The following is a 27,869-nucleotide window of genomic DNA, read 5'->3' as shown; positions in this document are numbered from 1 at the left end:
TGTGTACACACACACACACACACACACACACACACACACACACACACACATAAGTATGTCCTGGGGTTTAGAGATATGCATTAGAGATACGTGCCTCTTCCCTCATCTCTCACCCAAACTCTACCTTCTCACCTGTTATTTTTTCCAATAGAGAAACATCTTGTACTTCCTGGGGCAAAGAAGCAATTTTCTGACGGACAGTAGCATCCCCTGATGCAGCATTTTCGAGGTCCTGTAAAGCTTTGATTAGTTCTTCAGTCTACACAATAAAACACAAACAATACTATTCATTAAGACACATGGCATTTAAAGAAAATTAGTTGGAGTTAAATGAGGTAGAGGCAAATTCTAAGAATGAACATTCCTGACATCTGAAAAAACATTGTTCTTAATCCTGGAGCTTATACCAAAGTCAATGATATGGATTCTAAGAGAATGTACAAAGTTAATTTTTCTAACTCCAAGGCAGAACACGAATAAAGTCTACATAATTCTTTAAAAGAGTTTTTTGAAAAGAGCATGTTTTTGACAACATAAAAAAATGGAGTCTGGTTCATATTGCTTAGTGTCAAATGATGCACGATTTCTAGTACAGAATGGTTTTCAGTATAAAGGTATATATGTCAGATGTTTAACAACTGTGTATTGACTGACTGAAATGACACTACCTACTTTAATTCTTTCTTTGATCGGCTTGACAAAATGAATGTAAAAAACATGACATTTTCGATTTTGGCAACCACTCCCAAAATTAAATGTGTCAACTCATTAATTACAAACAAAAGGGGAAAAAAAAAAAGCGCAAACCAAGAATTCATAGTCTGTATACACCAAAAAGGGTTTTTAAATTATCAGCAAACACAGCAAACTGATAGGGGGCAGTCCATGAAGACCCAGAAGTAACTGACGATGTAGATGGTAGTCAGGTTATCCTGAAAGTTGATAATTCAGGCTGTTCTCATGAAAGTTTTTAAACTCAAAGATATATAGCTTAACACTGTTCTCATTTAACCACAGTCTAATTCAACATTTTAACATAATGCAACTCACATGCTTCCTATTTACAAAGCCCTTTAACACACCCATGTATAAGAAAATCTGTTTTGGGTAAAATGAGAAGCAGTGTAACTCAGTGAGAAGAGCATGGGCTCTGTAGTCAGAGCCAGATTCAAATTAAGACACTGGGTGAGTTGCTAAATCTGCCTTCTTGAGCTTCACTTTCTTTGACTATAGATATGTAGGTAGGTAGACAGACAGACATAAAGACAAAATGAACCAATCACACAGTTCATGAGCTAACAATCCAAATATGTGATTAACAACTCAGTAAACACTAGCTCCCTGTTTTAATATTTAAATAGGTTATAGTGAAGCAAACCTGCTTCTGCCACAAAGGCTATCCTTAGAAACTAAAGAGCTGTTTACTTATAAAAATCAACCATGCTACTGGAGACATGCCATGGCAGAGGCCTTCTGAATGTCTCGGCAACATTATCTACCCTTTTCATAAAAATCCATTTTTTAAGAATATTTTCAATTTCTAGGAGTGAAGTAAAGCCAAATCCACGTACACTATAAAACATAAATCCATACCAGAGTCCTGGCATGCAAAGACAAATGTCAAGCCTACTGTCTTGCAAGCGTCACTGGATGGATCTTGAGCCCAGTGCCCAGAGCTACCCTCCAGCGATTCCATACTATTGGTCACCGGCGCCACCTTGTGGCCATCATCTCCAACCAGAGGTCACTTCAAACCACTCTGTATGCCCTACCCTGGGGGTCAAGACATACCAAGAGGGGTCCTGCAGAAGGATCTTGGGGAGAGTAGCTTCCAGGGTAGTCGTCATCTTCCTCCTCTTGTATCTGTTGAAAAGTCCGCTTCAGAGATTTCTTCTCCTCTGTTGCTAGAGGAAAGAAAAAAGTGACAAATTTGAGTCACCATAGTCTGTGTACACCAAATGCTATGCACAATGGATCACACGTAAAAAAGGGCAGGAGGGGGGGCATTTCCAGAGATAGCTAAACATTAACCTTTACGCCAGTTGTTTTAAATTGGTCATGGTCTTACACTACTGAAGAGTCAAAAGGCCTCAGGCTGTCATCTCGGATTGACTCACTGAAAAACTACTACTGAAAACAAGAATTTAAAAGTGAAACTTATCGAACACATTTCATTAAAAACCTCCATATCTTAAAAAAAAAAAAAAGTTAATGGGAGAAATAAAATGGTAAGAAACCCATCAGACAATATAATGAAGCAAGCCAATGTATGCAAGGGTTTAAGGGGATATGCTGCATATGAGATTCTTTATGTTTTCCAGGGTAAGTTCAGAAAACAGTAAAGAGAAAGTCATCAATATAACTGTCAAAAACTCTAAACACAAATATGCTTTAAATTATCCCTTTAAAAACAAAATTTTACCTTAAAAATAACCATTATTGAGAAATATGATTGCTATCACTGAGAGATATTACTTAAGTTTCCATTTTAAAATTAACTACTTTGAGGCTAATAGGTTACATTTTTAATTATCTGTACTGTATGCTTTTAAACTATTATGATCGATGTGTAAATTCCAAAATCACTTTTTTTTGCATCCAATTGAACAATACAAAATAAATGCCAAAAATCTGTGGGATATCAATCTAAATGATAAACTTAGATATGGAAAGTAAAGGAACCACTGGACACCCAGTGTGCCAGGCATTGCAATAATTTAATCCTCCCAACAATTCTAAGATGTAATATTTCCATTTTACAGGAGAGAAAATGAAGACCAGAGAAGTTTAATTTATTTAAAGATAGGACTGCAAAATCTGTGCTCTTTCCACTACAAATTATTGAGCACCTGTCAAGAAGAGGCCACTATGCACCTGCCTCAGAACTCTGTGAGTTATAAAAAGAACGTTCACTTCTTGCTTAATTAAAATTAAACATTTTCTTGTAGAACCAAGGATGTAGTTCCTGTTTTCTACCTGACACATTAACCGACCAAACTACATTTGATGTGAAAGCCAAGTCAGTATTGTGGATTTTATTTTTTCTTAATGTTTTTGTTTGTTCTACTACAAAAACATTTGCAATCTAAGCAATCCTCATTTTGCATAATTTTATTATGCATGAATTTGTTTCCATAGTTTAGTTAAACACAAGTTTCTCAACAATATGGTTCAAATTTGTTACCATGGCATGTTAACTATGAGTAACTGCATAAAGAACACACTTCGCTACTAACTTTAGTCCACAAATTACTATGTAAATAAGAGAAGTGCAACATGATCAGTGACCGCATCACTTCTTTCAAGGTCAGTGATTGGTTATTGCACATCTGTTATTCAGTTCACACGCAGACAGCAAAATGGTGTTGTTGTCTCCCAGGGATAAAATCCACATGACATTTTGTAAAAATGAGTAATCAAAATAAAGAACTGACTGACAAAGATGAAAGAGCAGCAAAGAAACTCAAACTAATGCTGAAAATGAAATCTGAAAGGACTGTCAATGGAGTTGTAGCAGAAACAGCTGTCTGGGGGAATGCTGGCTCTGCCACACCCAACTGGAGATGATCAAGCCGGAGGAACTTAGTGTAGACCAACTTATCAATATAAATGAAAAAAGTGCTGTGATAAAAAGAATGACAACGTCCCAGAGAAAGTGCTGCCGACAAAAAACTTCCTATTAAAGGAACTCTAAGAGACATTTCATGACACTGAAAGCAGAGGATAAAATGTTGGAAGCTGATCTAAACTTACAAAGGAGTATGACAATACACTAAGACAGAAAAGATGCTTGCTCCATATCATAAATTACACATTTTTACAAGCAAGCAATCTAAATTCAAACTACTCTTGGTACATTTGTTAGAAATAAACACGTTAATTCTCCATGTTTCTAACTTTTTATATTATAGAATACTAAATAATTGTTAGTTTTACTGTCTTTTTTGTTTCACTATACAACCGTAACCAACGGTGAGGCTTTAATTCTTTGACAAAAAAATTTAAAGTCACAAAATAGTTGTAAATTTCCCATTGATTATTAAGATCACTTAGCAGTTTCGGCTCGCACGGTCATCTTATACTCCTGCACTACTAGGCAAAGAAAGAACTGCTGATTTTTAAAACAAAATCTATTATGATATAATTTGCATATGAAATATCCAGCAGTACTTTACTCACAGCAGCTCACTAGTTAGTCTGCAGTGAGTTTTATGACCCATGTAGACAGTTAGTCAAGGTGGCCATGTGTGAGGAACAGACACAAAAACATAAGTACAAGAGCAAAACACAAAATATATTTTGTTCACTTCCAAACACCTAGAACGCTCAATAAATAATTGTTAAATACACTAAAGAAGGTAGGAAAAATTATAACTCAAATCATTCAGTTTTCTAAATCTCATACAAAAATTTTTATATAAAAATCACACACTATTAAATACCTCAGGGCACTCAGAATCACTGAATTTTGGCACTGGAAGGCCTTAGATAAACCTATGTCTTTGCTTCTCTCGCCTCATTTTTCATGAGAATAGCAAGGACCACAGGCTGTGGTTTGTCCAAAGTCAGATGGCTCATGAGTCTTAAGTCTGGGTTCTACAGCCAAAGTCATCTGCCTCCTAATTTGGAGTTCCTTTTCCCACCTCAGGCTGCCACTCACTCACAGACTGACACAAAACTGATGCAAATAATTTTAAGGCCATTTCTGTCCTTTGCCATTCTGACGGAAGAGGGTGCACAGGCGGTAACCATTACCATCGTACTTTTCCAGTTCTAGACTACCTCCAAGTGGAGGACCTACTGGAAATGAATTCATCACTTCACCTGTAGGGCTCCTCCTTTCCTGAGCTACCTATTTCCATCATGAATACTTCCACTGGTCACACCTTCCAAGTACAATGCCATGGAGACCACCGGAATCTCTCCAAAGTCCCAACTTCTGGCAGATTCCACACCTCTGAAGAATATTTTACATATCTCCTCTTTCTGCTCTTTCCCATAGCCTCTTACCAGCGCTCTGCTCCTCACCAAGCCTTGTCCAGACCACTGTCCCATGGTCTCTCTACCTCTAGTTGCTCTTCTTCCAACTTAGACAACACTCATTAAATTAACCTTTCTAAAGCTGAGCTCTCACTCCGTCATGCCTCCATTCAAAAACCTGGAATGGCTCCCCAAATGCCAAGCCTGCTCGTGGTCGAAGTAATATCATCTTGAGCACTCCCTCTCTCTCAGTTGTCGTCGTCTCCCTCTAACCCCCACAGTACTTGGCTGTTGCTATTTTGCAAGGCCAGCAGCAGGCAACTGGCCTTACTTCTTTGATAGAAACATTAAGTGTCTTATTCTTTTACATCTCTATAACACATGGGAAACTGTCAACAGACCTGAGTTTGAAACCTCTTGAATATAGAGGAAACACAGAGCTTGGAAACCCTTGGTGCTATGCCAGAAATGACTATCATTGCGTCCCTTTACACAAACAGGACAGCCTGCCCTGGTAACTCTACCCTGACTCATCAGTACAAAGTTAGCGGTTAGGAGGCCCAGTATTCTCAATGTAGTCAAATGGCCATTAAAAATAACCTAGAATACCTGTCAGTCCGATTCCTATGTCTAAATTTAAGGTTAGGCACCCTTCTGCTATCAATCGAGCTTTCGACCAGAGTATTTACACTCCCTTTTTCACTCGAACACTGCTTACAGGTAGTGCAAACACTATGGGTGGCCCAAATCCTATTCTACCCACCAACCTGTCTCTGTGTCTCTAAGAGACCTTATAGTCATCTAGCTTTCAAGTAATCCTGGTCACCTAGGTGTCCCTGGTATGCCTGCTGGAGACCTGAACCGTGGCAGAATTCAGACACTACGGCACACTACGAAATTAATTTTAAGGCAAAAAGTTAGCATGAAGGTTCCCAAATCACATACAAAATGCAGTCATCTACCTATAAAGCTGGATCTTCTAAAGAATGCACTTAAAATTTTCTAGGCTAAAAAATAAAGAACAAAGAAAAACCCCTAGATTTTATATTACTTTTTATAATGAGAAAAGAATCAGAAAATATTGTTTGCAATAGCTCCCTCATTCTTTGTTCCCTCCCTGCAAAATAATAAAAAACAAAATTTAAAATACATTAAACTTTATTCATGGAAAGAAAAAGATCTGTAACAGAGGGCTGACATTTGAGGCACGGCTCTGAAAGCACTTTTCCTTTATCATCTCACTGATCTAAGTGAGCGGCCAGGTCCAGACTGGAACCCGGGGAAGTTGGTCCCAGAGCTTGTGCTCTTAACCACTAGTCTTGCACAAAATCTAAGAAACTAAAAATACTAATAAGTCTCCTCCTACTTTTGCTACTAGTTCATATTTAGAAACTCAAAATATTAGATATTAGAACAGGGGGCAAATAAAAGTCATGTCATCACCCAATTAATAACATCTTACTACATGATCTCAAGTGATCCTCTCAATGGCCCTATGAGGTATTAGTATTAACAATCATAATGTACAATGGAAACATGAGGCTCAGAGAGGTCAAATGCTGTACCCAAGGTCACACAGCCTGGAAGTGAAAGAGCTGGGGTTCATATTCTGGAAGTCTGATTTCAAACTCCTGCTCTGAATAGCTAAACTAACTATACTAAGGTGCAGGAAAATTGGGTGGCCTGCTTATGAATTCATAGTCTAATTCAAATACATTGAATCCATGTGCTTTCAGGTGAAAGTATGGTATAAAGAACACAAGCTTTAAAGTCATATCGATCTGGGTTTGAATTATCCACTTATCAATTATCCCTAACTGGACAAAATTACTATATCCTTTGAGCCTTAGCATCCTCATCTGAAATATAAAAATAATACCAAATTCACAGAGTAGTTATACAGATCTAAAATCAATTAACATGAAAAGCAATCAGCAGAGAGGCTGATACCTAACAGGTGCTCAATAAATGCTATTTCCATTGTATCTGTCTTTCCTTTCTAAATCCCTCTACAACTACAGGACACTGTGTGATTCATGTGTGACTCAACTAAATAATGAAGTTCCATTCAGTTAAACAAAAGCTTGCGTATTCCCATGAAAAGAGAGAAAACTTTAGAATACCTGGGTCTTGCACCTGGGGAGACTGGTATATTAAATTCAAGAAATCTCCAGTTCTAAAATAAGCTCATGCATTCTCCAATGTTAGAAGAACTGTCAAAGTTCCACAGGAAACTCTTAATTTTAAAGATAAATTCTAAGGTTGTCTGAAAACAAAGAATTACCCATGAATCAAGGCTGAAATATAAAAGGACTATTCAAACTTAGAAATAAACTTCTGGAGGAATCAATATTTTGAAAGTACTGTGGTAAGATACTCTGATAACTCAGGTCCAAAGAAGACAGTGAGAAGACAGAATGGGTTAACTGGGACTAATACACATGGTGGAATCTTCCGATTAGGTGTTTTTGTCTTTACAGAATAGAGAAGGAGAAATTATCTTAGATAAGTATTATCCTCCACACAGAGGAATACTGCCTCTATTGCTGTTAATGTCTAGACACTCAAAAAACTGAAAAACCCAATGGAGCTATTTTCAAATCAGGGCCACAAATTCCCAAATTTGTCTGACTGCTCCCTGTGTGTAGAACTATTTCTCATTCCTCTCTCGCTCTTTCCTATAGCACCTAGCAGAGCTGTGTACTCAAAGCACATTTATGGCAAATGCTTGTCAAACTGAAAGTCAGCGCTTAGCTTTAAACATCGTCTTTCAGAGTACTCATACCTACCCAACGGTTGTTTTAAAAAATCAGCAGTTTACCAATGAACTCTAAGGCAGAGTAAAGAATGATAGATAACTCTCCAACACTGTGCAGATACCTCCAAAGGACACAATACAAACACTACCAGAGTAAGAAACATCTTGCTTTTCAGAAGCTACCATCCAGAGTGACCCCAAAATTGTTTTTTTATCAACACCAAGTAAAACAACAATGACTTGCAGTCTGAAAGCACTTATGTCATTCTTAGAGAGTCTCTAACCTCTAGTTTCATAGGAAAGTTACCCCACTGTAAAATGCATATAAACTCAGACCTGAACGAGACCATGGAAAGTACACAATAAAAGACTGCCGAATGAATGCTATTATCGTGCATACTCATCATGGTTGTGTTCTACAGCGAAGACATAAATGAGTACCAGAGGAACATGGAGAGAATGGCTACATGTGCCCAGACGAGCTAGAGATGTCAGGACGTAGCATTCTTGAAGAATGACTTCACCACACAGTGAAAGGAATGAAAGGATATTTTAGGCAGAGGTAATATCAGATGCAAAGAAAGGGGCACCAACAGAGCATCCAGGGGGGAAATTGTTGGGTATGGCCAAAGAATATGGTATATGCGAGGGAATGGCAGAAGATCTGAAAAAGTAAACTAGTCCATATCACAAAGAGTCTTAAATACTATGTTAGTACTTGGACTTAATCTTTTAGGCAATGAGTACATGTGCAGTCAGATCAGATCTGTATCTCAGAAACATATCATGCCAATTAGAATTAAACACAACTACCTGAAACCTATATAACTTTATTAACCAATGTCACCCCAATACATTTAATGAAAAATAAAATAAATGAATAAATAAAATGCCCTCCCTCCCCCGCAAAATTAAACACAACTAGAAGTCAAAGAACCAAATGATGTTTGGTCTTACTTCTCTTTAAAGAAAAAAAATAATATAAGCTATTAAAGACTTGGTGAAATTCACAAACATATATGTACACACTTCCCAAAGATATTCTGAGTTCAGCCCCAAATCAATTTTAGACAGCAAGCTGACGATCATCAAAAGTATGGTACAAAACCACATCAATATTTAATGAAACCAAGATCTGAAAAGGCTAAGGGACTTAGCCACGATCCTACAGTAATTAGTGGCAGGGCTAGGACAAACTCTTAATCCAGGGTACTTCCTAGTTCCCCACAACTCTAAACAACTTTGTTGTTCTTTTCCCTTGTGCAAAGAAAGTCTCTGAAAGGCAGAAGAGAGCCAAGGAGAATACAGAGCAGAAGTTAAGGTATGAGATGATGAATAGCATGAACACTAGAACCAGGCTTACACGCTGCGAGCACTACATAAATTCTCACCATCATTTATGATCATCTCTCTCTGAAGAATCATATAATCGCTGGTGGTTCACAGCAACCCCCACTGCAGCTTTTCATATTTGATTCGAAAGTAGGCAAAGACCAAGAGCTGTAAACATGTGGTGATGTTTCTACCTTTGGGGGGAGGGCTCTTGGAGTCCTCCATAGACAGCTTCAGTTGCTGTATGAACTCGCCGCCATACACACTTCTTTCTTGCCAGATGTTCAGCAATCTTTCTAAAGGTTTTTTACAGCCTTCATCTGCCTCTCTGCCCAGAAAAGACGAAAAGATATATAAGCTTAAGATTTTTTGTTTTTAATTAGGACAGATCTACTTTAAAAAAAAAAAAATCAACAACTGACTAAATGATTTACACATTTAAAAACAGAAGGAAGAGTAAGGTACATATTGTGAGAAATGGAACTCGACCAAAAACTACATTCTTCCTGTGGTGCACAGGGAAGAGACATGTTATAGAAGTAATCTGTGTCTTTTATTCCCTTTGAAAGATGGGGCGATTAGGGCGAAAAGCCAATGGCTGATTTTTACAGACAGAATTATCAAAAACTGACCCTATCAATTGTGACAAACATCAAAAGTTTGCTTTTTAAGAAGACATTAATTAAAATCTAGTACCAGACATTCTGCTGGAAATTAAAGTGGGCCAAAACTTTTAGGGGCAGAAAAAAAAATTTTTTTTAACAGGGAATAAATTCACTACAACTCATCAATGCTAACACACTAACACCTCTACATGTATAAATACAATTGTATACACGTATATGCCAAGATTGATCTCAACTTTAAATTAACTACTTCGTAATTATTTTAATTCTGGGCTAGGTCTGTCTTCCATGTTCACACAAAGATGTCTAATAGATAATCTTACAACACACTGAGCATAATACAGTCCTTACTAATTTAGACAGTTTTTTTCCCCTGAGATATTACACTCTTCAAACAATATTTTTCAACGAGGTGACTATAACTGCAACTCAGCATGAACCAATGGCTTCCCTAAAATGTCAGACAGCAAGTGGAAGAGTGGGGGAAGACTTCCTGAGAGGAAAACAAGTTCCCTCACCATGTACTTGTTACTGTGAATTTTTCTGATTTGTAAAGCTGGATGTCACTGATCTTATACTGAGTGACTTCAAACAACAAGGGGTACCCTGACATCTTAGTATCTAAGTCAATACTTTTAATTGGAACTTCAAGAAGAAACCATCCTAAATCAACTTAGATGGGAATTTCATCTACCCTTAGTCCTGACAGCACTTTTCTAAAACTTATGTTAACATTCAAGGTGAGATGAGGTTTTGGCCTAATCTGGTCAGACTATGTTACTTATAAGTTATTAGTGGCAAATTTCACCAAACTGGGGTTTAAGTACTAAATCACGGTACATATAAATTAATTTTTTGTTGTTATTAAACCTTTTCCTTTGGTGAGAGGTTAGGGTGAGGGGAAAAAAAATTCTACTAATAGTTTATTAAACACAAAGATATGACCTAATTATTTGTGATAAAACACTTTTACTTCATCTTCAAAATATACCTAGAGACAAATTACTTCTCACTTCTGGAAATTACTTCTGCCCTTGTGGAAATACATCAAATGGGAAGTATGTAAACAGCATGTAAACTACATAGTTTATCAGAAGATAAGTTGTGTGGAGAAAAATTGAGTAAGAGTAGAGTGTAAATAGGAACATTAGGGAAATACTCACTGAAAAGGTGCTGTGTGAGTAAATACAGACCTGGAAGAGGAAAGCAAATGAGCCTTGCCATACCTGGGGAAATGTGGTTCCAGGCAAAGTGAACTTCAAGTGGAAAGGCCCTGAGGCATGAGTGCCATAGTAGCTGTTTAGGGGGTGGGGAGAAGGTGAGGCCAGAGAAATAATGGACTGGGTAGAGAATGGCTTCGTAGACCTTAAAAAGACTTTTACTTTTATTCTGAAGGAGAATGGGAGGAACTGGATAGCAGAGGTGCTATCAGCCTGGTCCAGACAACTATCATCTTTTGCCTGATTACGACAATAACCTCATTGCTGGTCTCTTTGCTTCCACCCCTGTTCTCCTATAATCTATCCTAAAGCTTTAAAAATATAATTCTAGCTCTTGTGTAAAGGCAGATCATGTCACTCTTTTGCTCAAAACTTCCAGTTCCTCCCATTCTCCTTCAGAATAGAAGTAAAAGTCTTTTTAAGGCCTACGAAGCCATTCTCTACCCAGTCCATTATTTCTCTGGCCTCACCTTCTCCCCACCCCCTAAACAGCTACTATGGCACTCATGCCTCAGGGCCTTTCCACTTGAAGTTCACTTTGCCTGGAACCACATTTCCCCAGGTATGGCAAGGCTCATTTGCTTTCCTCTTCCAGGTCTGTATTTACTCACACAGCACCTTTTCAGTGAGTATTTCCCTAATGTTCCTATTTACACTCTACTCTTACTCAATTTTTCTCCACACAACTTATCTTCTGATATACTATGTAGTTTACATGCTGTTTACATACTTCCCATTTGACGTATTTCCACAAGGGCAGCGATCTTTCCCCCGACTGCTATCCACCCTAGAAGCACTGTATTTGGCTAACTGTAATCTTTTTTTTTTTTTTAATTTCAGAAAGGTTTCAGTAAGCCATACAATTATTTAACTTTCGGTAATCATATTACTTACTCTTCAATTCTGTTAGACATCGACTGAGCACTCACCTGCTCATTCGATGAGGTTATGAAATACTATGCTTGGAATACAAAGAATTAAGCCTAGGTCTTGACTTCTAGGGCCTGACCCAGTAGCCCCTCATCTTTCTAAACCTTATCTGGGGCTTCACATTCTACCAACACTCGACCATATGTATTTTCTACCCAGAACTTGCTCCCTCTCTGCATGTGCCTTTGCTCATGCTATCTCCTCCCCTTTGAATGGAATCCCCAAAGTAGAATAAGGTAAAGAAGGAGAAGTTACGAGTGATTAAGGTGGCTTAAGTGTATGGGGAGTGTGCAGAAATAGCAGAAGAATCTCGTGGGACTGACTGAATTAGATTACAGAGGGTCCTGAATGCCTTATTAAGTATGTGGCCTTTATCCTGAAGGCAAAGGAAAGTCTCTTATGTGATCAAATGTATGGTTTAGGAAAAAAAAAAAACACACACACAATCAAATCATAACTAGTCAGATCTTAATTGGTTGGTACTTTTAACACAAAATCTGTTCTCTGCAAATTCTCCCTTCACATAAACTAATCATGACAATCAATTCTTATCTAAGATTTAGTTAAAAGGGAGGTGAGGGCACGAGGGGCACAATACCCAACCACCCACCATCCACCCACCATCCACCCATCACCCCTGGAGATATTTAGGACTCAAGACTAAGACTGAGTTAAGTACAGCTTCGGCCATATTATTATACAGTGGAAACTGATGCTCAAACCTTTTATAACCTAGACATTTTCAAGACTTTCATCACTAAAGACTAAAACCAAAAGGAGGCTCTACTTTAATTGGTGAATGTACTTAACCAGGATAGGCTAATTCTTTGAACACTATAGTAAATAAAGGTCTTGCCAGATAAGTTTCAAAGTTACAGATACAACAGTCAAGAAATCTTTTTACTGATGAGGTTTTGCCATAAGTAGCTCCAACAAACACGATGTCACTTTAGCATCTAGAATTGGATACAACTAAAGCAATAAAGTAGTTTTGTAACAGAAGGAGCTCTTTTCAGGTTGTACTAACTCCATTCTAAACTGAGAAATCTTTTAAATGAAAAAAACACCAAAAGACTGTTTTCCACTCATCCATGAATAAACTAGAAGATGATAATTACATATGTAACTTATTATACTGAATACAATATTTTAACTCTATAAATTTAATCACTGTAAAACTGATCTAAAAAGTGAAAAGTGTCCATTATACACACATGGAACTACTGCTTAGTGTCAGCTAGATACCTGATGCCTTGCCAAGTCATCTTGACGGACCTCTTCTTTCTTTGCAGTTTTTTTCTTTGCAGTTTTAATGGCACTTTCTTGGTACAATCACTCTAATTTCTGTGTTTTTGTCTTATCCTATATGCTGTACAGTAGGTCTACGGCAGCCTCAGAGGAGGAATTCTAAGTATTTCCAATATTTCTAATAGTACCTCACGTACAGCTGGAGTAGAAACATCCCTTTGCAATTGTGCAGAAATGAGTTAACAAAGCAAGCCTGAGATGCCTACCCTGAAAAAGGCCTGCTCACAAGGTTGGCCCTTGACGGGCATCTGGGAACTTGGGTTTCAGGAGTGCTTCTGCCATTTCCTGATAAGGGTGGTTTACTGTGGCTAAACTGTCTGCGAACAATAAAGTTTATACTGAACATATGCTTTGTTTCTGGGAGTCTGGAATTTTGGCAAAGGATGCCTGTGACCAACCCTACTAGAAACCCTGGGCACGGAGTCTCTAATGAGCTTCCCAGGTAGACAGTATTTCATACTTATTGCGATAATTTAATGCTGGAGGCATTAAGTATGTCTTGTATGATGCTACCATGAGAGGACTCTTAGAAACTTATGCCTAGTCTCCTCTGGACCTTGTCCCACACACCTTCTCCCTTTGCTGATTTTGCTTTGTATCCTTTCCCTGTAATGACTCATAGCCATGGGCATAACTATATACTGAGGCAAGTCACCAAACCTGGAAATGGTCTTGGGGAGCCATGACACAACACTAACTCCAAATTTATGTCACCAGAAGCTAATTTCCTACTAAGTTTCAGACTACAGGAATACCTCAGAAATATTGCAGGTTTGGTTCCAGACCTTAACAATAAAGCGAGTTGTAATCTTTGCTAGTGGAGGGTCTTGCCCTCATTTGTAAAAAAGCAACATTTGTGAAGCATAGTAACTCGAAGCATAATAAAACAAGGTGTGCCTGTATTTTATCTATCTGGCATTGCTCCTTGGAATGTCTACTAGCCATCACAAACTTAACATGGCCAAAACAAAACCCTTGATTTCCTCTGCCATATTTTCCCCCAAACCTCATCTCAGTAAAGGGCACAACTAGCTATCTACTTATGTCGAAAGCCAAGAAATAATCTTTCCTTTATCTTTCCCACTAGCTCCCACTCAACTCCCATAAATCCTATCAGTTTTACATGGGGGGTGGGGGGTGGAATCTAACCACGAAGTAAATTAAATGAACAGAAGCTATTATCTTCTCATTGCTTCTGAGTCTTAGCTGATGTCATCTCTAGCTTTTACTAGAGCAATACCCTCCCTGCCCCTCCCTTGGCCCTTATAATCCATTCCCCAAATCAAGCAAAAGGGATCTTTAACAATGTGATGGAATATGTAATTCCCCTGCTTAAAACCCTTCGTGACATCTCATCAGAGCAAAATCCTCTCTTCCAAGGCTTACAAGGAATATGACTGGCATCTGCCTACCTTTCTGATCTTATCTGGATGTTACTTTTCCGTTTGCTCACTGCGTTCTAATCACACTGGCCTTCATTCTGATCCTCTTAACATGCCAAGATTACTTCTACTTGAAGTTCTCAATAGCTGTTCCTACTTCACATGATTACCTCAAATGTCACTTCCTGAAAGAAGCCTTCTTTCACCATGCTAGACGAAATCCCACTCCAGAATGCCATTCTATTTTACATCCACATAATCGCTCTCTGAAAGTATCTTGTTCATTTATTTGTACTTGCTTGCCTTATTCACTGCTGTTCCCTATTGTCTGGATCAGTTCTTGGTACACAGAAGACACTCAAATACATGTTGAATGAAAAATAAGAGGAATAACTATCTTCGAACTGAGAAAACAAGAAGGCAAAAAAGTTCAGGCTGGTTAACTACACTGCTATTCAAATTTAATGTACTCTATGAGCTTGGCAGCTTCCTGACTTAAGAGGTTTGTTTTTTGGGTATTTGGGGGGGTAGGTGAGTGGAGGGACTGAGGGAGAGGGTAGAAAATGATCATGAGATTCCTAATCAATTTTGGTCAATATTAATAGGTAAATTATCTTTGTTCACCAACTGGCTACAGAAAAGCTATACAAAGGGCACTTCTTACTGTTGGTGAAGTGCATGAGGACTGAAGTGGAGTGGCTGGCCTTTCTGTTCTAACAACGGTGGCGGGAGGGTCTTGGAAACACGGAGGTTCCAAATATAACACCCAAAAGGGAGTTAAAAAACTGGAAGGGACGGAGAAAGGGAGGGAGGGAGTGGGAGAAAGGGAGATTAATTAATTAGGGCTATTTTTTTTTTTTTAATAAAAAGGATCAGGTTTATTTTCCCCACATTGCCACAGAATCTGCCAAGACCTTTTTACATTTCCTCCCAGATAGGTTTTAAGATGTTACCAAGTAGAAAAGAAAATTTCAATCCTGGCATTACCCATTAATCTTCTCCCACCCCTTTCTATTTACCCTTTTCTGGTTTGGGGGCAGCTAACGATTATTGTTCAATTTTTAAACAAAAATGTTATATTTACTAACCCTACAGGGAACTATTTTAGTCAATTACCTATCTTCTAAATCAATTAACTTATTCATCAAATATTTACTGAATTGCTCTCTGTGCCAGGGCAGACCACAATGTTGCCCAGCTCCTGGACACCACCAATCACACTGAAGCTACATAAATGGTATTCTCTAAAGCTATGTAACGCAGCAGAGCTGGTGCCAGACATTTCGCTAGGTGCTTGGGATACCGCAAAGAACAACAACAAAAAATGGTCCTTCTCTTCACAGAGTTTATAATTTAGTAAATCCCCATGAAGGAGCAAAGACCATGGATTGTTCCCAGTACTATGTACTTTCAAACATACTGTTTTACTTTAGCCTCATGTTAGCCTCACAACCTTAAGGAGATAGGTGGTGTCATTCTCTTTTAAACCATTAGGAAACTTGGGCTCAGAAAGCTAAGTTAACATATCTGAAGTCACTCAGTGTTGGGAGACAGAGCTACAGCCAACATCTAAGAAACTAAACTAAATCTCCTCAAAACAAGAAAATGTCCATCTCCAATTTCGGATAGCTACTCTGGTAGTTTGTTCTAAGCTTACTCTGTTGTGAGGAGTCAGTATTATTCAAGTTCTTAAGATATCCTGCTTCTTCAGTGTCTGTGTCCACCAAAAGAGCCAGCTATGTAGTAGACAAACAAAATAATGTTTCCCATCTCTAGAAAGCTAGATGTCATTGCCTTCTTTTTAATTTTTCATTTTATTCCTTCAAATGTTTCAAGTCTTTCATGGAATGCCAGACTTATTTTCACATTTAAGATCTTTTACTCACACTTTAGACCACCAAACAATTTTTATTATTTAACTCAACAGTCTCCTTTGTGCCTTTCTCAATTTCCTTTGCAAAGATGTTTATCTTTATATGTTTACTTAGTAATATTCTAGTAAAAAATAGTTTTTCTCTGCTCCTCCTGGGCAACTAATTTCTGTCTGCAGAAAAACTATTTTTAAATGAATGAGAATGATTTATAAAACTTTTAATCGAATGTAAGTTTTCTGTGATATTAGCTATATGTGTGCTCTGTACTCCAGTGCTGTTACAAAACATGATAGTGGCAGAGACTTCACGTGATATAGCCAGAGCAAATATCTACTTTCCACACTAGTAATTATCTTTGCAGTTACAGTAATGTCTACTATTTCTAGTAAACCAGACATCCAGACATCCAGATGGAAGTAAGTGAAACTGAAGACATAAGCAACGAATTTCTTGCTAATAAGATTTTGTTACTGGAAGGTTTCCTTGTGCCACATGGCTTTGTTTCTGACCATAAGCTAATGAGGGGCAATTCAGCCAAAATAAGAAAAATACCATATTAAAGAAATGCATTCAATGAATGAAATACATCTAGTAAGAAAAGATGTACTTCAAGTGCTAGATCCTCTCAATACATCAAAATGTTTACATGTCTGAGAGAGTTTTTAAGGGCCTAGCAAAACAAAACCATAATTTGGCCTCTGCACCACTCTGTAAAACACATCTTTGTAAAGTATAAGTTGTCAATTTACAAAGACTACCTTGGAAAAGAACAAAAAGGAGGAAAGGTAATGTATTTAAAAACAAAACAGAACATAAAAAGAGACAACATACCTGGCAACATGAGAAAAAGCATCCACAAGGACAGATTCAAATTCTCTAGTGAATTCAGGTCCTTTCCTTTTACTGTTTTGGATGACATCATTTGCTAAGTACAGAAAAGTAAGCTTTCTATTTGATTTGGCTGGAAAAAAAAGGGAAAAAATAGATAATTTAAAACTTACACCAAGGAAATTCCCAATTCCCAATTCTTCTGCCCTAAGCTACTCCTAAAAAAAACATTAAGATAAGCAGTATCTACTTGAGGTCAAGGCGGATATGTTTGAAAAGCAATTTAAAGAACTCTTGATATCTGTAAAAAGGAGAATACAATTTTTGTAAAAAACAAAACAAGAATGAGCCACCTTCATTAATTACTTAACTGGAGTAATTAATTAGTAGTAAAAATGAAGATAATCTAAAGAAAATTCCTAAAGGATAAGCAGTCAATATTCTCTGAAAGACATGTTAAAACCAAGGTTTTCATTTATTCTATTGCAAAGATGAACAGTTCTAACTCACTGTTAATTATCAAATACTGCAGAAAGAAAGACTGAATTAGGTTTCAATTTTAAAATAGAATCCTGTAATTTATGCTCCTAGACTGAGAATTTCTCTTTGAAAATCCCAATAACTATCATCAGTCAATGACATTAACTCTACAATCCAGAGGAATCTCTAGATGCAACAATGGATATTTATCTCAAATACAAATATATATTAATGCTACATTATTATTGAAAATTTACACAGGTTTGAAATCTGGATATGCAAAATTATGGCTCCTACAAAAAACATAATTCTTCTCTCTTGTACATACTAAATGTAGTATTTCCTATTACTCTATATGGTATCATATATTAAACCATAAAAACCTCATGCAATATGTCTGAGTTACAGTTGCTTGGGGGAACATTACTGAATTTCCTGGCTTCTACGCACCTAACTTCTCGATCATAAAGTTACATACATCACTACAATTTTTGGTCCCAGTTTTCTTTCAAAAGAAATAAATATAAACACAATCAGATAGTTCAAAACACTAAGTTTCTCCAATGCCAAAGTACCTGAAAAACTCAAGCAAGCCCTGTCACCCTTTACATACTTGAATAACTACTCCTTGCTGTTTCTCTAGGAAACCACTTGTTTCTTTTGAAATGCACACAGTGTGTATAAATTCTGAAGCATAAGATTCTGACATTTTTAAATGTAGCTACAGAAGAGTAACCAAAGTTAAAAACAAGATTTTTTGAAGTATATTATAGTTTAAACTGATGACAAAGTGTTCATAAACTTAAATATGGATACCCTGAATTGTATTAACCTTCTGGTAATAACCTAATTTTGATGGCCAACTGATGAGAATATTGAAAACCTGGCACTATGTTGCTAAAAAGATATGGTTATGGCAAAAGGCTTTTTTTTTTTTTTTTTTTTTTAAAGCAAACCTTGTTCTGGGAATTTGCAGCAAGTAAAGCTACCAAGTCTATGGCATGAAAGTTAACAGATTCAAAGTAAAACAGAACTTCAACAAAGCAAATCTGACTAAGCTATACAAGTTCCATGTACTTTATGTTTAAAAAACCCCAGAATCCATATTATAAAATGTCAATGTGGACATTCAAGAATGATATATTTTTCAGTATTACAAATATGATAGCTAAGAAGCCAGAGAGCCAAAGTTTCCAGTATCTATGATGTCAATTAATTTTCATCATACTCAAATTTAGCAATTGGGATTTATCTAGGATAAAACATTATCCCTCCACATCCAGCACCCTGAATAGTCAACATAAGCACCATATGTGTAAAGGTGATATGACAAAGCCCGAGAGCACTTAAACGGTCATAACGCATACAACACACACACCCTCCACTCCAGCCCCAGGTGACAGCTCACTTGTTCAGATGTCTTTCCAATATAACGAAACAGATCTTTTCACACCCTACCTATGCCCTTTCCAAACTGGTTGAAATAGTTATTGAGCAAAATTTAAATAACTAGCTGACTAAAAAATTTTCACTTGTTTGGCTGGTTTTCACATCTAGTAACTTTGGGGAAAAGGCCTATGTATTTGCATTCAGGCCAAGATACAAAAACATTACTAAAAAATATTCATCAAAGAGCATTTTACACCAAACTGCTCTATAAAGAAAGGGAGAAGTTCTACCTAGAACAGAGCCCAGAGGGATAAATTAAGAATTATTACTAGAAAATGGAAAGAAAATAACACATCAGTAGTAGTAGTAGTATTCAACCAAGAAAAAGTAATTTTTGTAAGTCTCATTAACATTTGAAGGCAACTCTGAGACAGTCTGTGAACAACTCAGGGAAAATGACTTAACCACAGACAGAAATGTCCCCTTTCAAAGATTCAGGAAGGGCCAGAACCTAAGTGGCTGGTGAATGTGAACAATGGCACAAAATCTTTTCTACTTTAGTGTGGGGGTATTTTCAATTCATGAAGAAAGCCTAGGTATTAGGAATTGTGTCTTGATGCTTGGAAGAGCATCCTCTAGCTCTGCACTGTCCAGTGTGGTAACCACTAGTCACATGAGTAAACACTAGGATTGTGGCTAGCAAAGCTCAGGAATTAAATTTTTTTATTGGATTTATTTAAAACTTTAGTTCATTAGTCACACATTTCAAGTGCTCAATAGCCACCTGGCAAGGGGCTATCTTGCTAGACAGCGCAGACGTAAAACATTTCTATGATAGAGAGTTGTATTAGTGCTATTTGGATCCTTTACGCAACCATGAAAATGATGTCAGAGACCACATTTTAACTCCTGACCTACTTTTTAACTGTGTAACAGGCACCATGCTAAATGCTGTAGGTGTTACAAAGAAACAAGAGGTCTAGTTTCTCCCTCAAACCACAATCTAGTGAAAAAGACATTAACTAGTAAGGATGAAATACAGTAGTCCCTCTGTATCCATGGGAGATTGGTTCCAGGATTCCCCACCCGACTCCACCCAACCCCTGCTCGAATACTAAAATACTAAAATCCACGGTTGCTCAAGTCCCTTATATAAGATGGTTAGTATCTGTATATAATGTAGGCATATCATCCTCTATACTTTAAATCATCTCTAGATTTATACCTGATACAATGTAAATATTATGCAAATAGTTGTTATACTGCATTGTTTAGGGAATAATGAGAAGAAAAAAGGTCTTTAAGTGTTGTTCAGTAAAGATGCAACCAACCATCCTAGGCTTAACTGTACTGTACACGTCAGCAACAGCGTAACTTTTTCTCTGGAATACTTTAGATCCATGGTTAGTTGAATCCAGGGATACAAAACCCACAGACATAGTGAGCCAAATGTAAATGCTAAGTTGATGTGGAATGGGGTATGGGAAGCAGTAATTAATTCTAATAAAAGCACTATAGGTTTGGTTGGAAGGTATGATCACCTTCACTTATTAAGTGCACTGAGGCACTGGGTACTTGAAAGCACGAGTTTTGGTGTCAGCTCTGGGCTCATGTCCCAGCTATATGACGGTGAACAAAGCACTTAATCTCTCTGTATCTTTATCTTCCAATCCAGAAAATGGGGGATAATAATGCTGGCTTACTTAAGGTTCCAGCATATGAGATTAGGGTTAAAGGAGCTGCATAAATGAATGTACTCTCTAAATTGTTTTTTTTTTTTCCCTAGTTCGAACAGGGTGAGGTGGGGAATCAAGAAGGCTTCACAAAAGAAGTGTCATTTGAGATAGATTCTGATCTGTCTCTGAGATTCTACCAGATAGGATACTGTAGAGACGATTCACATTTTTTTCACATCTCAGATGTTGGAAATATCTGAATGGCAGAGTGGGGTACATGAAGGAGGCTCTGGGAGTTCCAGACTCTATATCTGAAATGCCCAGAGGGCTGAGGGCACCCCTATTTCAGTACAGCACATATCCGGGGTACGGGGGCGGGATGTCTCTGCTAGAGGACTAGAACTGAGTCTTCTGAAAGAATCCTGTATTTTAGTGTCTGCCAGCATAATGTAGTCAGAGTCTCACCAGGCCTTAAAAATACCACTTAGCCACTTCGGTGTCCTCATCTGCAAAACAAGGTGGAATCCCTACCTCATAGATAGTAGAGAAACACATGTAAAGTTGTTTCCTATGCTATAAAGGGTCTACCCACATATACGAGCTGTCCACATATACAGACTGTCCTCGGCTTTCTACTATGGGACTCACAGGGGTATCTGATAGTTGTGTAGGTGTACATCTTTCCCCACCAGACCATAAACGACTTGAGAGCAAAGACCACAGCTCACACTGAGTAATCAGTAACCCCATCTCACCATTATTTACCGAAAGCCTACTGTGCCAGACACCGTGCTAGATGTTCACTTAGATCACCCTGTTTACTCCTCACCACAAGTTGTCTGAGCCTCAAATTTTCCTTATCTGCAAATTTTCTACTTTACAGGACTCTGAGAATTAAAAAGACAACGTATGTAAAAATATCAGTACTGCACCTAGCACATAATAAAGGCGCAGTAAATATCAGTTATCATCATCTCCATTTTATAGCTAAGGAAACTGAGGGGTAAAAAGGTTAAGTGGCTAGGGTTGGTAAATGTCACAGTCAGGCTTAAATTGCAGATACTTGGCCTCCGGAGCCAACCTGCTTTCAAGCACCCAACCCAGTGCCTAGCACATAACAGGCTGAGCTCAATGAATGTCAGATCCCGAGTAGGATCTAGAATCAATGACAGTTGCATGAGAAGAGCTTAGGTGGTGTGGCTCCTTAACCTCTCCATACTGGGAGTAACTGTACCCACTTCACAGGGCTGTTCTGAGCACTAAATGCGAGGATATACTGAAAGGTCTTGGCACAGCGACTGGCAAAGAATAAAGGCTCTGTAGGTGGCACCTATCCTTGTCCTCGTTTTACAGATGCGAAAACAGAGGCATAAAGCTGAAGAAATGCCCAATACCTTGCCCAATACCGCTCAGCTAGTAAGTGACTGAGCCAGGACTCGATCTGGAAAGTCTTACTCCACAGTCTGCTGGCTCTTACTCCAAACGCCCAGCAAGGCGCCTGGCACGGCAGTACCCTCCACAAGGTGCTGAACGCTGCCGAGATAATAATAGTCACAAGTGTCAGGAGGAGCCGCAGGGGAAAACGGACTGGATGAACTGGGAGTCTGGGCACTGCAGCCCTAGTCGGTGGAACCTCAAACAAGTACCTTAAACCTAACTGGGACTCAGTTTCCTTCTCCGAGAAATGGGGATAACACTGTCTCCAACCTCAGAAGCGCAATGAGACGTCCGGGCCTGGAAAGCACGGCCCAGCGAAGAAGCTAGAGGGACCTCAGCAGTGGGTGGGGGAGAGGACAACCGGGGAGGGCCTCAGAAGGTGAGGAGAGGGTGTTTACCTTTGCGGAGCTCGCGGTGCCACACCGAGACGATAGGTCCCGCGTGCTTGCGGTGGTGGATGAGCCACAGGGACAGGGTCTGCACGCTCTGCTGAGAGTTGCTCAGCTCCGAGAGCTTCTTCTCCAGTGCCGACTCCGAAAAGGAGGACATGGTGGCGGCGGCGAGGCCCGGCAGGGAGCGGCCTGGGCCGCCCAGTGCGGCGGGAAGAGCGACAGCACGAGGCCGGGGCCTCACCTGACGGCCTGGGGGACTCTTTAGTGACTGACAGACCGCCAGGCAGACAACGCAGGGGGAGGGGATGGGTCTCCGCAGTAACAGCCGCCCGCGCCGCTGCCACAAGATGGCCACCGACCTCTCACCCCGTTGCGAGAGCAGGGTCAAAGGGCAAGGGCCGAAGTATCTGGACACCGGGAGCCGTAAGAGGTATAGAAAAATGCCCCCGCAGTGATGGCGGCCTCTCTAGACGTCGCTCAAGGCACGTCGAAAGCGACAGACCCAGAAAGGAACGCAATTCGGGGACCTACGGAAGGCGCTTAGACCGCCCGCGCCCGCACGCCTGCGCAGTGAGTCTCACCGGAACCCTTTCTCTGGCTCCCGCAGAACCTTTCTGGCGCGGTACGGCGCGGTAGTTAGAGCGTCACTTCCGGCGGGGCGGAGGAGGCGGGAGAGAGAGGGAAAGGCTGGAAGACGAGGTAAGGGAAGAGTGGCGGGAGCAAGAGGGAGTCCGACAACTGGAAGCCCTTAGAGGGGGATCTCGAGACACAGGCAGAGAGCTCATGACCTGGGTATGGGAGGGGGCTTTCTCCCTCACCTGGCAGGTGCCGACCCACACTCTTCCTCTATACACGCCCTGCTCCCTGGTTGCCCTCCCCCAAAAGCTTCTTTTTGGTTCTGCCAAGCCTCCCACGTGCACTTTTCACGCCTCCACGCCTTGGCTCTTGTTGTTCTTTCTCCAAAGGTGACGCCCCCCCCTTCTCACCTGGCGGGCACTCATTAGGTCCAGGACTACCCTTTAATGTCCAGTTCTGACGTTTTGTCTGTGACAGCACTGCCATAAAATAATTTTCTGCTCTTGACTCTTAATAGGTTGCTTTATTCAGAAAAGTACATGCTGCCCTCTGGGAGTTCATTTGACTGTCTCATTTGAGTAATGTTAACTTTTTTGGGAGGTGGAGGCAGAGAAGTCAGTGGGAACGTTGACCTTTAAGAAACACTATTTGAGACTCTGAACCCCTTTCCTATTTTTAAAAAGTTTTAAATTCCAGTTATCAAATCAACAGAGAAATTTGTACTTCTGCTATGGGTGTGGTGGTAGGAATTTAGGTTATCGTAGACATGGAATTTTAAAATTTCCTGATCATCGTGGAACAGTTGTAGGCGTACTGCAGTTAAGAGATAGGCTAGTTAATGCCTGTTTTTGCTCTTACCGCACTGTACTGTAGTTCTTTGCTTAGATGCTTCTACTTCTCCGGACTAGAACCATAATCATAGCCAACATACTGAACAGTTGCTATGAGCTGGACACTGTGTTTTCACATAGTAACTCATTTAATCCTCAGACAAAGCTGTGAGATAGGTATTACATTTGACAAATGAAGAAAAGGTTAGAGGGAAGGGACTGCATCTCATCTATCTTTTTTGCCCCAGCACCTGATCCATAGCTGATTGGGTGAATTAATATAAAAAGAGTGAATAGCCTAAAATCACACAGTTGGTATCTAATTATAATTATAAACTAGGATCTTTGAGTCCAAATCTAAACCATCTTTGTATAGTAAGTAACAGTGACATGTACTGAGCACATCACATACATTCTTTAATGATTACAACAGTGCTAAGAGGTGGGAGTTATTATCACTATTTGATAAATGAGAAAACATAAAACATGGGTTACTTGGACATAGGAAATGACAGAACCAGGAGTCAGATCAAGGTTATCTGATGTCTGATCCCAAGTTCTTCACTCCCGAGCTAGTGTTTCATTCATTCAGCAAATAGTTTTGAGCGTCTATGTCTGAAGCACTATTCTAGGCAAACAGAATCTTTGGAAGCTTACCTTTTACAGATGAAGATAGGTAAACATGCAATTATAAACTGAGTCAGAAAGTGATAAGTGCCTTAAATAAAAGTAAAGGAGGGTAAAGGAGATGAGGAATGTATGTGTGGGCAGAGAAGGCCTCACTGATACAGTGGCATTTGATCAGAGCCCTGAAAGAAATGAAAACAAGCCATGTGCTATGTGTTGGAATGTTGTTCCAGGCAAAAGAAAAACCAAGGACAAAGTCCTGAGGTTAGACTATTTGGAGCATTTTTGAGGAACAGCAAGGAGAACAGTAAGGCTGGAGTGATATGAATCCAAAGGCTAGAAATGAACTCAGAAAAGTAGCCAGAGACCACATCATGGGAAGACTTGTAGGCAATAGTAAGGACTTTGGATATTACTCTGAGTGAAGTGAGAGCCTGTTGGATGGTTTTGAGCAAAGAAGGAGCATTGTGTTAAGTCGAAGATAGTAAGGGTACAAGGATAGAAACAGAAAGACCAGTTTGGCAGCTGTTGTAATAACCCAGGTGAAAGGCTAACTCAGACCAGAGTGGAGGTGGTAAGAAATGGTCAGATACTGGGGATATTTTAGAAGAAGAGGTAACAAGATTTGCTGACAGATTAGATATAAGCTGTAAAAGAAAGAATTTATATGGCCCTCAGGGTTTTAGCTTAAGCAACTGTAAGAATGGATTTTCCATTTACAGAATTGAGGAAAGAGCTGGTTTGAAGAGTAAGAGCAGGAGTTTAGATTTGTACATGTCCAGTTGGAAATGCCTGCATATAGAGATGTCTCGTAGGCAGTTGGATTTATGGGAGAGAACTGGGTTAGAGGTATAAATGTGAGAGTCATAAAAGGGAATAGGTGTAGAAAGAAAAGGCCCAGTGTCTGAGTCCTAGGACACTGCAACTTCTAGCGGTCCAAAAGATGAGGATAATATAATCATGTTTTTTTTTCTCTTTAGCTTGTTAATATTAATTACACTAATTCATTTTCAAATATCGAGCCATCCTTTCATCATGACTTTGTCCTGATATATAATTCTTTTTACATACTGCTGAATTATATTTCCTAATTTTTTATTTAGGATTTTTGCATCTATTTCATGAGAGAAATTGGTCTGCTTTTTGTTTTGTTTTTTGTTTTGTTTTGTATTGTCTTTATTGGGTTTTGGTGGTATCAAGGTGATACTAGCTTCATAAAATAGATTCGAAAATATTTCCTCTTCTTTTTCTAGAAATTGTGTAGAATTGTTGATAATTCTTTAAGTGGTTGGTAGAAGTTCCCAGTAAAACCACCTGGGCCTAGAGATTTCTTTTCTTTTTTCCTTCCTTCTTTCCTTCTTTTCTTTTCTTTTCTTTTTCTTTTGTTTTCAAATGACAAATTCAATTTCCTGAAAAACTATAAGGCTATTCAAATTACCTGTTTCTTATTACGTGAATTATAGTAGTTTGTGTTTTCTGAGGAATTCACTGTTTCATCTAAGTTGTCAAATTTATGTGTGTGAAGTTGTTTGTGGTATTCCTATATTATCCTTTGATGTCCACAGGGTCTGTAGTGCTATCTCATTTCATTATTGATGTTGCTAATTTCTCTCATATCAGTCTTGCCAGAAGTTTGTCCATTTTATTGATCTTTTTAAAGAATCAGTTCTTTGTTTCGCTGATTTTTATCTGTTGCTTTCTGTTTTCAATTTCATTGATTTCTGCTCTGATCTTTATTATACTCTTCTTTCTTGCTTTGGTTTTATCTTGCTCATCTTTTTCAGGGTTCTTGAGGTGAGAGTTTAGAATATTGATTTTTCCCCTTTTCTAACATATGTATTTAGTACTATAAATTTCCCTTTCAGCATGGCTGTAGCGCTGTCCCACAAATTTTGTTGTATATTCATTTTCATTTATTTCCCTGTTTTGGGTTGTTTTTTTTTTTTAATTTCCCTTGAGATTTCCTCTTTGGTCTGTGGATTATTTAGAAACATGTTGCTTAGTTTCCAGGTATTTGGAGATTTTCCTGTTATCTCTGTTAGTGACCTCATTTGATTCCATTGTGGTTGGAGAACACACTCTGTATGATTTCATTTCTTTTAAATTTTTAAATTTGTTGAGGTTTGTTTTATGGTCCAGAATATGATCCATCTCAGTATATGGCCTATAGGCACTGGAAAAGAATGTGTATTCTGCTGTTGTAGGTTGAAGTATTCTGTAAATGTCTATTAGATCTTGTTGGTTAATGGTGTTGTTGAGGTCTTCTGTTATCCTTGCTATTTTTTCTGCCTATCAGTTGTTGAGAGAGGAATGTTGAAGTTACCATCTATACTGTCAGTTTTATCTATTTTTAATGTAATGCAGGGCACTCTTTCACAAGTGTTCTATAGAGCAGCGGTCCCCAACCTTTTTGGCAACAGGGATGAGTGCTCCTATGAGAATCTAACGTCTGATGATCTGAGATAGAGCTGATGCTGGAGAGCGGCTGCAAGTACAGATGAAGCTTCACTTGCTTGCCCTTCACATACCTCCTGCTGTGAGGCCCAGTTCCTAATAGGCCACAGACGGACATTGGTCTGTGGCCCAGAGGTTGGGGACCCCTGCTGTAGAGGACTCTGTAAAGTATGAAGTGAGCCTAGAGTAATTTCTGGAAGGATTTATATGAAAGTCTTGATTCCCTTCATCCACTTTCTGTTTTGTGTACTTCATGTTCTGCAGTACACTCCCCCCTTGCAGGGCTAGACCCTCTAGTTAACTTTGTATCACTAGTCCTTCTGCAAGAGCTTAGCACAGCATATGGCACATAGTATATGCTAAGGGAACATTTCTAGGTAGAAGAAAGGATGAGTAGGAAGCTGCAAAACCTCAGAGTATGCTGTAAGTTTAATGTTTATCCAACTTTTATTCATTTATTAAACAAACAGTGAGTGGGAACTTCTTGGCAGACACTGTACCAGATGCTGAGAAAACCACAATAAAGCTGCAATGCCAAAAATGTATACCAGTTCTATTAGAGAGATACACAAATAAGCCAGTCATTTTAACCCAAGGAAGTAATGTTCCAATGTACAATAAGTACTACTGCCAGATGGATTATTGAACAAGTACCTCTTTCATCACCTGACTCTTGTTCTTCAGAAGACAGGAGTGTGTAGAGTGTATACTACAGGATTCCCACAGCTGGCTGGTCATCAGACTTTGTGAACTTTTTAAAACCTACAACC

At 38.9% G+C, this 27,869-nt stretch overlaps 2 protein-coding genes across 4 annotated transcripts in view; one reads left to right on the top strand and one right to left on the bottom strand.

Moving 5' to 3' along the window:
* The window catches only part of RPRD1B (regulation of nuclear pre-mRNA domain containing 1B), a 48,773-nt gene extending 25,634 nt beyond the window's left edge, over positions 1–23,139 (bottom strand). For 2 of the 3 annotated variants that reach the window (XM_006921804.3, XM_025039693.1), the window contains exons 1-5: positions 22,619–23,139; positions 17,242–17,371; positions 9,265–9,398; positions 1,792–1,904; positions 133–259 (exon numbers count right to left, since the gene is read on the bottom strand). In XM_006921804.3, the coding sequence (XP_006921866.1) occupies positions 133–259; positions 1,792–1,904; positions 9,265–9,398; positions 17,242–17,371; positions 22,619–22,769 (655 nt within the window). In that variant the 5' untranslated portion in view covers positions 22,770–23,139. The remainder of the gene's footprint in view (positions 1–132; positions 260–1,791; positions 1,905–9,264; positions 9,399–17,241; positions 17,372–22,618) is intronic. The other variant, XM_025039694.1, reaches the window with a different exon arrangement.
* A 49-nt stretch (positions 23,140–23,188) lies between these two features.
* The window catches only part of TTI1 (TELO2 interacting protein 1), a 42,196-nt gene continuing 37,515 nt past the window's right edge, over positions 23,189–27,869 (top strand). The window contains exon 1 of the mRNA XM_006921803.3: positions 23,189–23,311. The gene's annotated coding sequence lies outside the window, so the exon portion shown is untranslated. The remainder of the gene's footprint in view (positions 23,312–27,869) is intronic.

This window comes from Pteropus alecto, unplaced genomic scaffold, assembly GCF_000325575.1.
Source record: "Pteropus alecto unplaced genomic scaffold, ASM32557v1 scaffold45, whole genome shotgun sequence".
Taxonomy (NCBI): Eukaryota; Metazoa; Chordata; class Mammalia; order Chiroptera; family Pteropodidae; genus Pteropus; species Pteropus alecto.
Note: the sequence above shows the minus strand (reverse complement) of the source record. Positions and strands in the feature narration are given on the sequence as shown.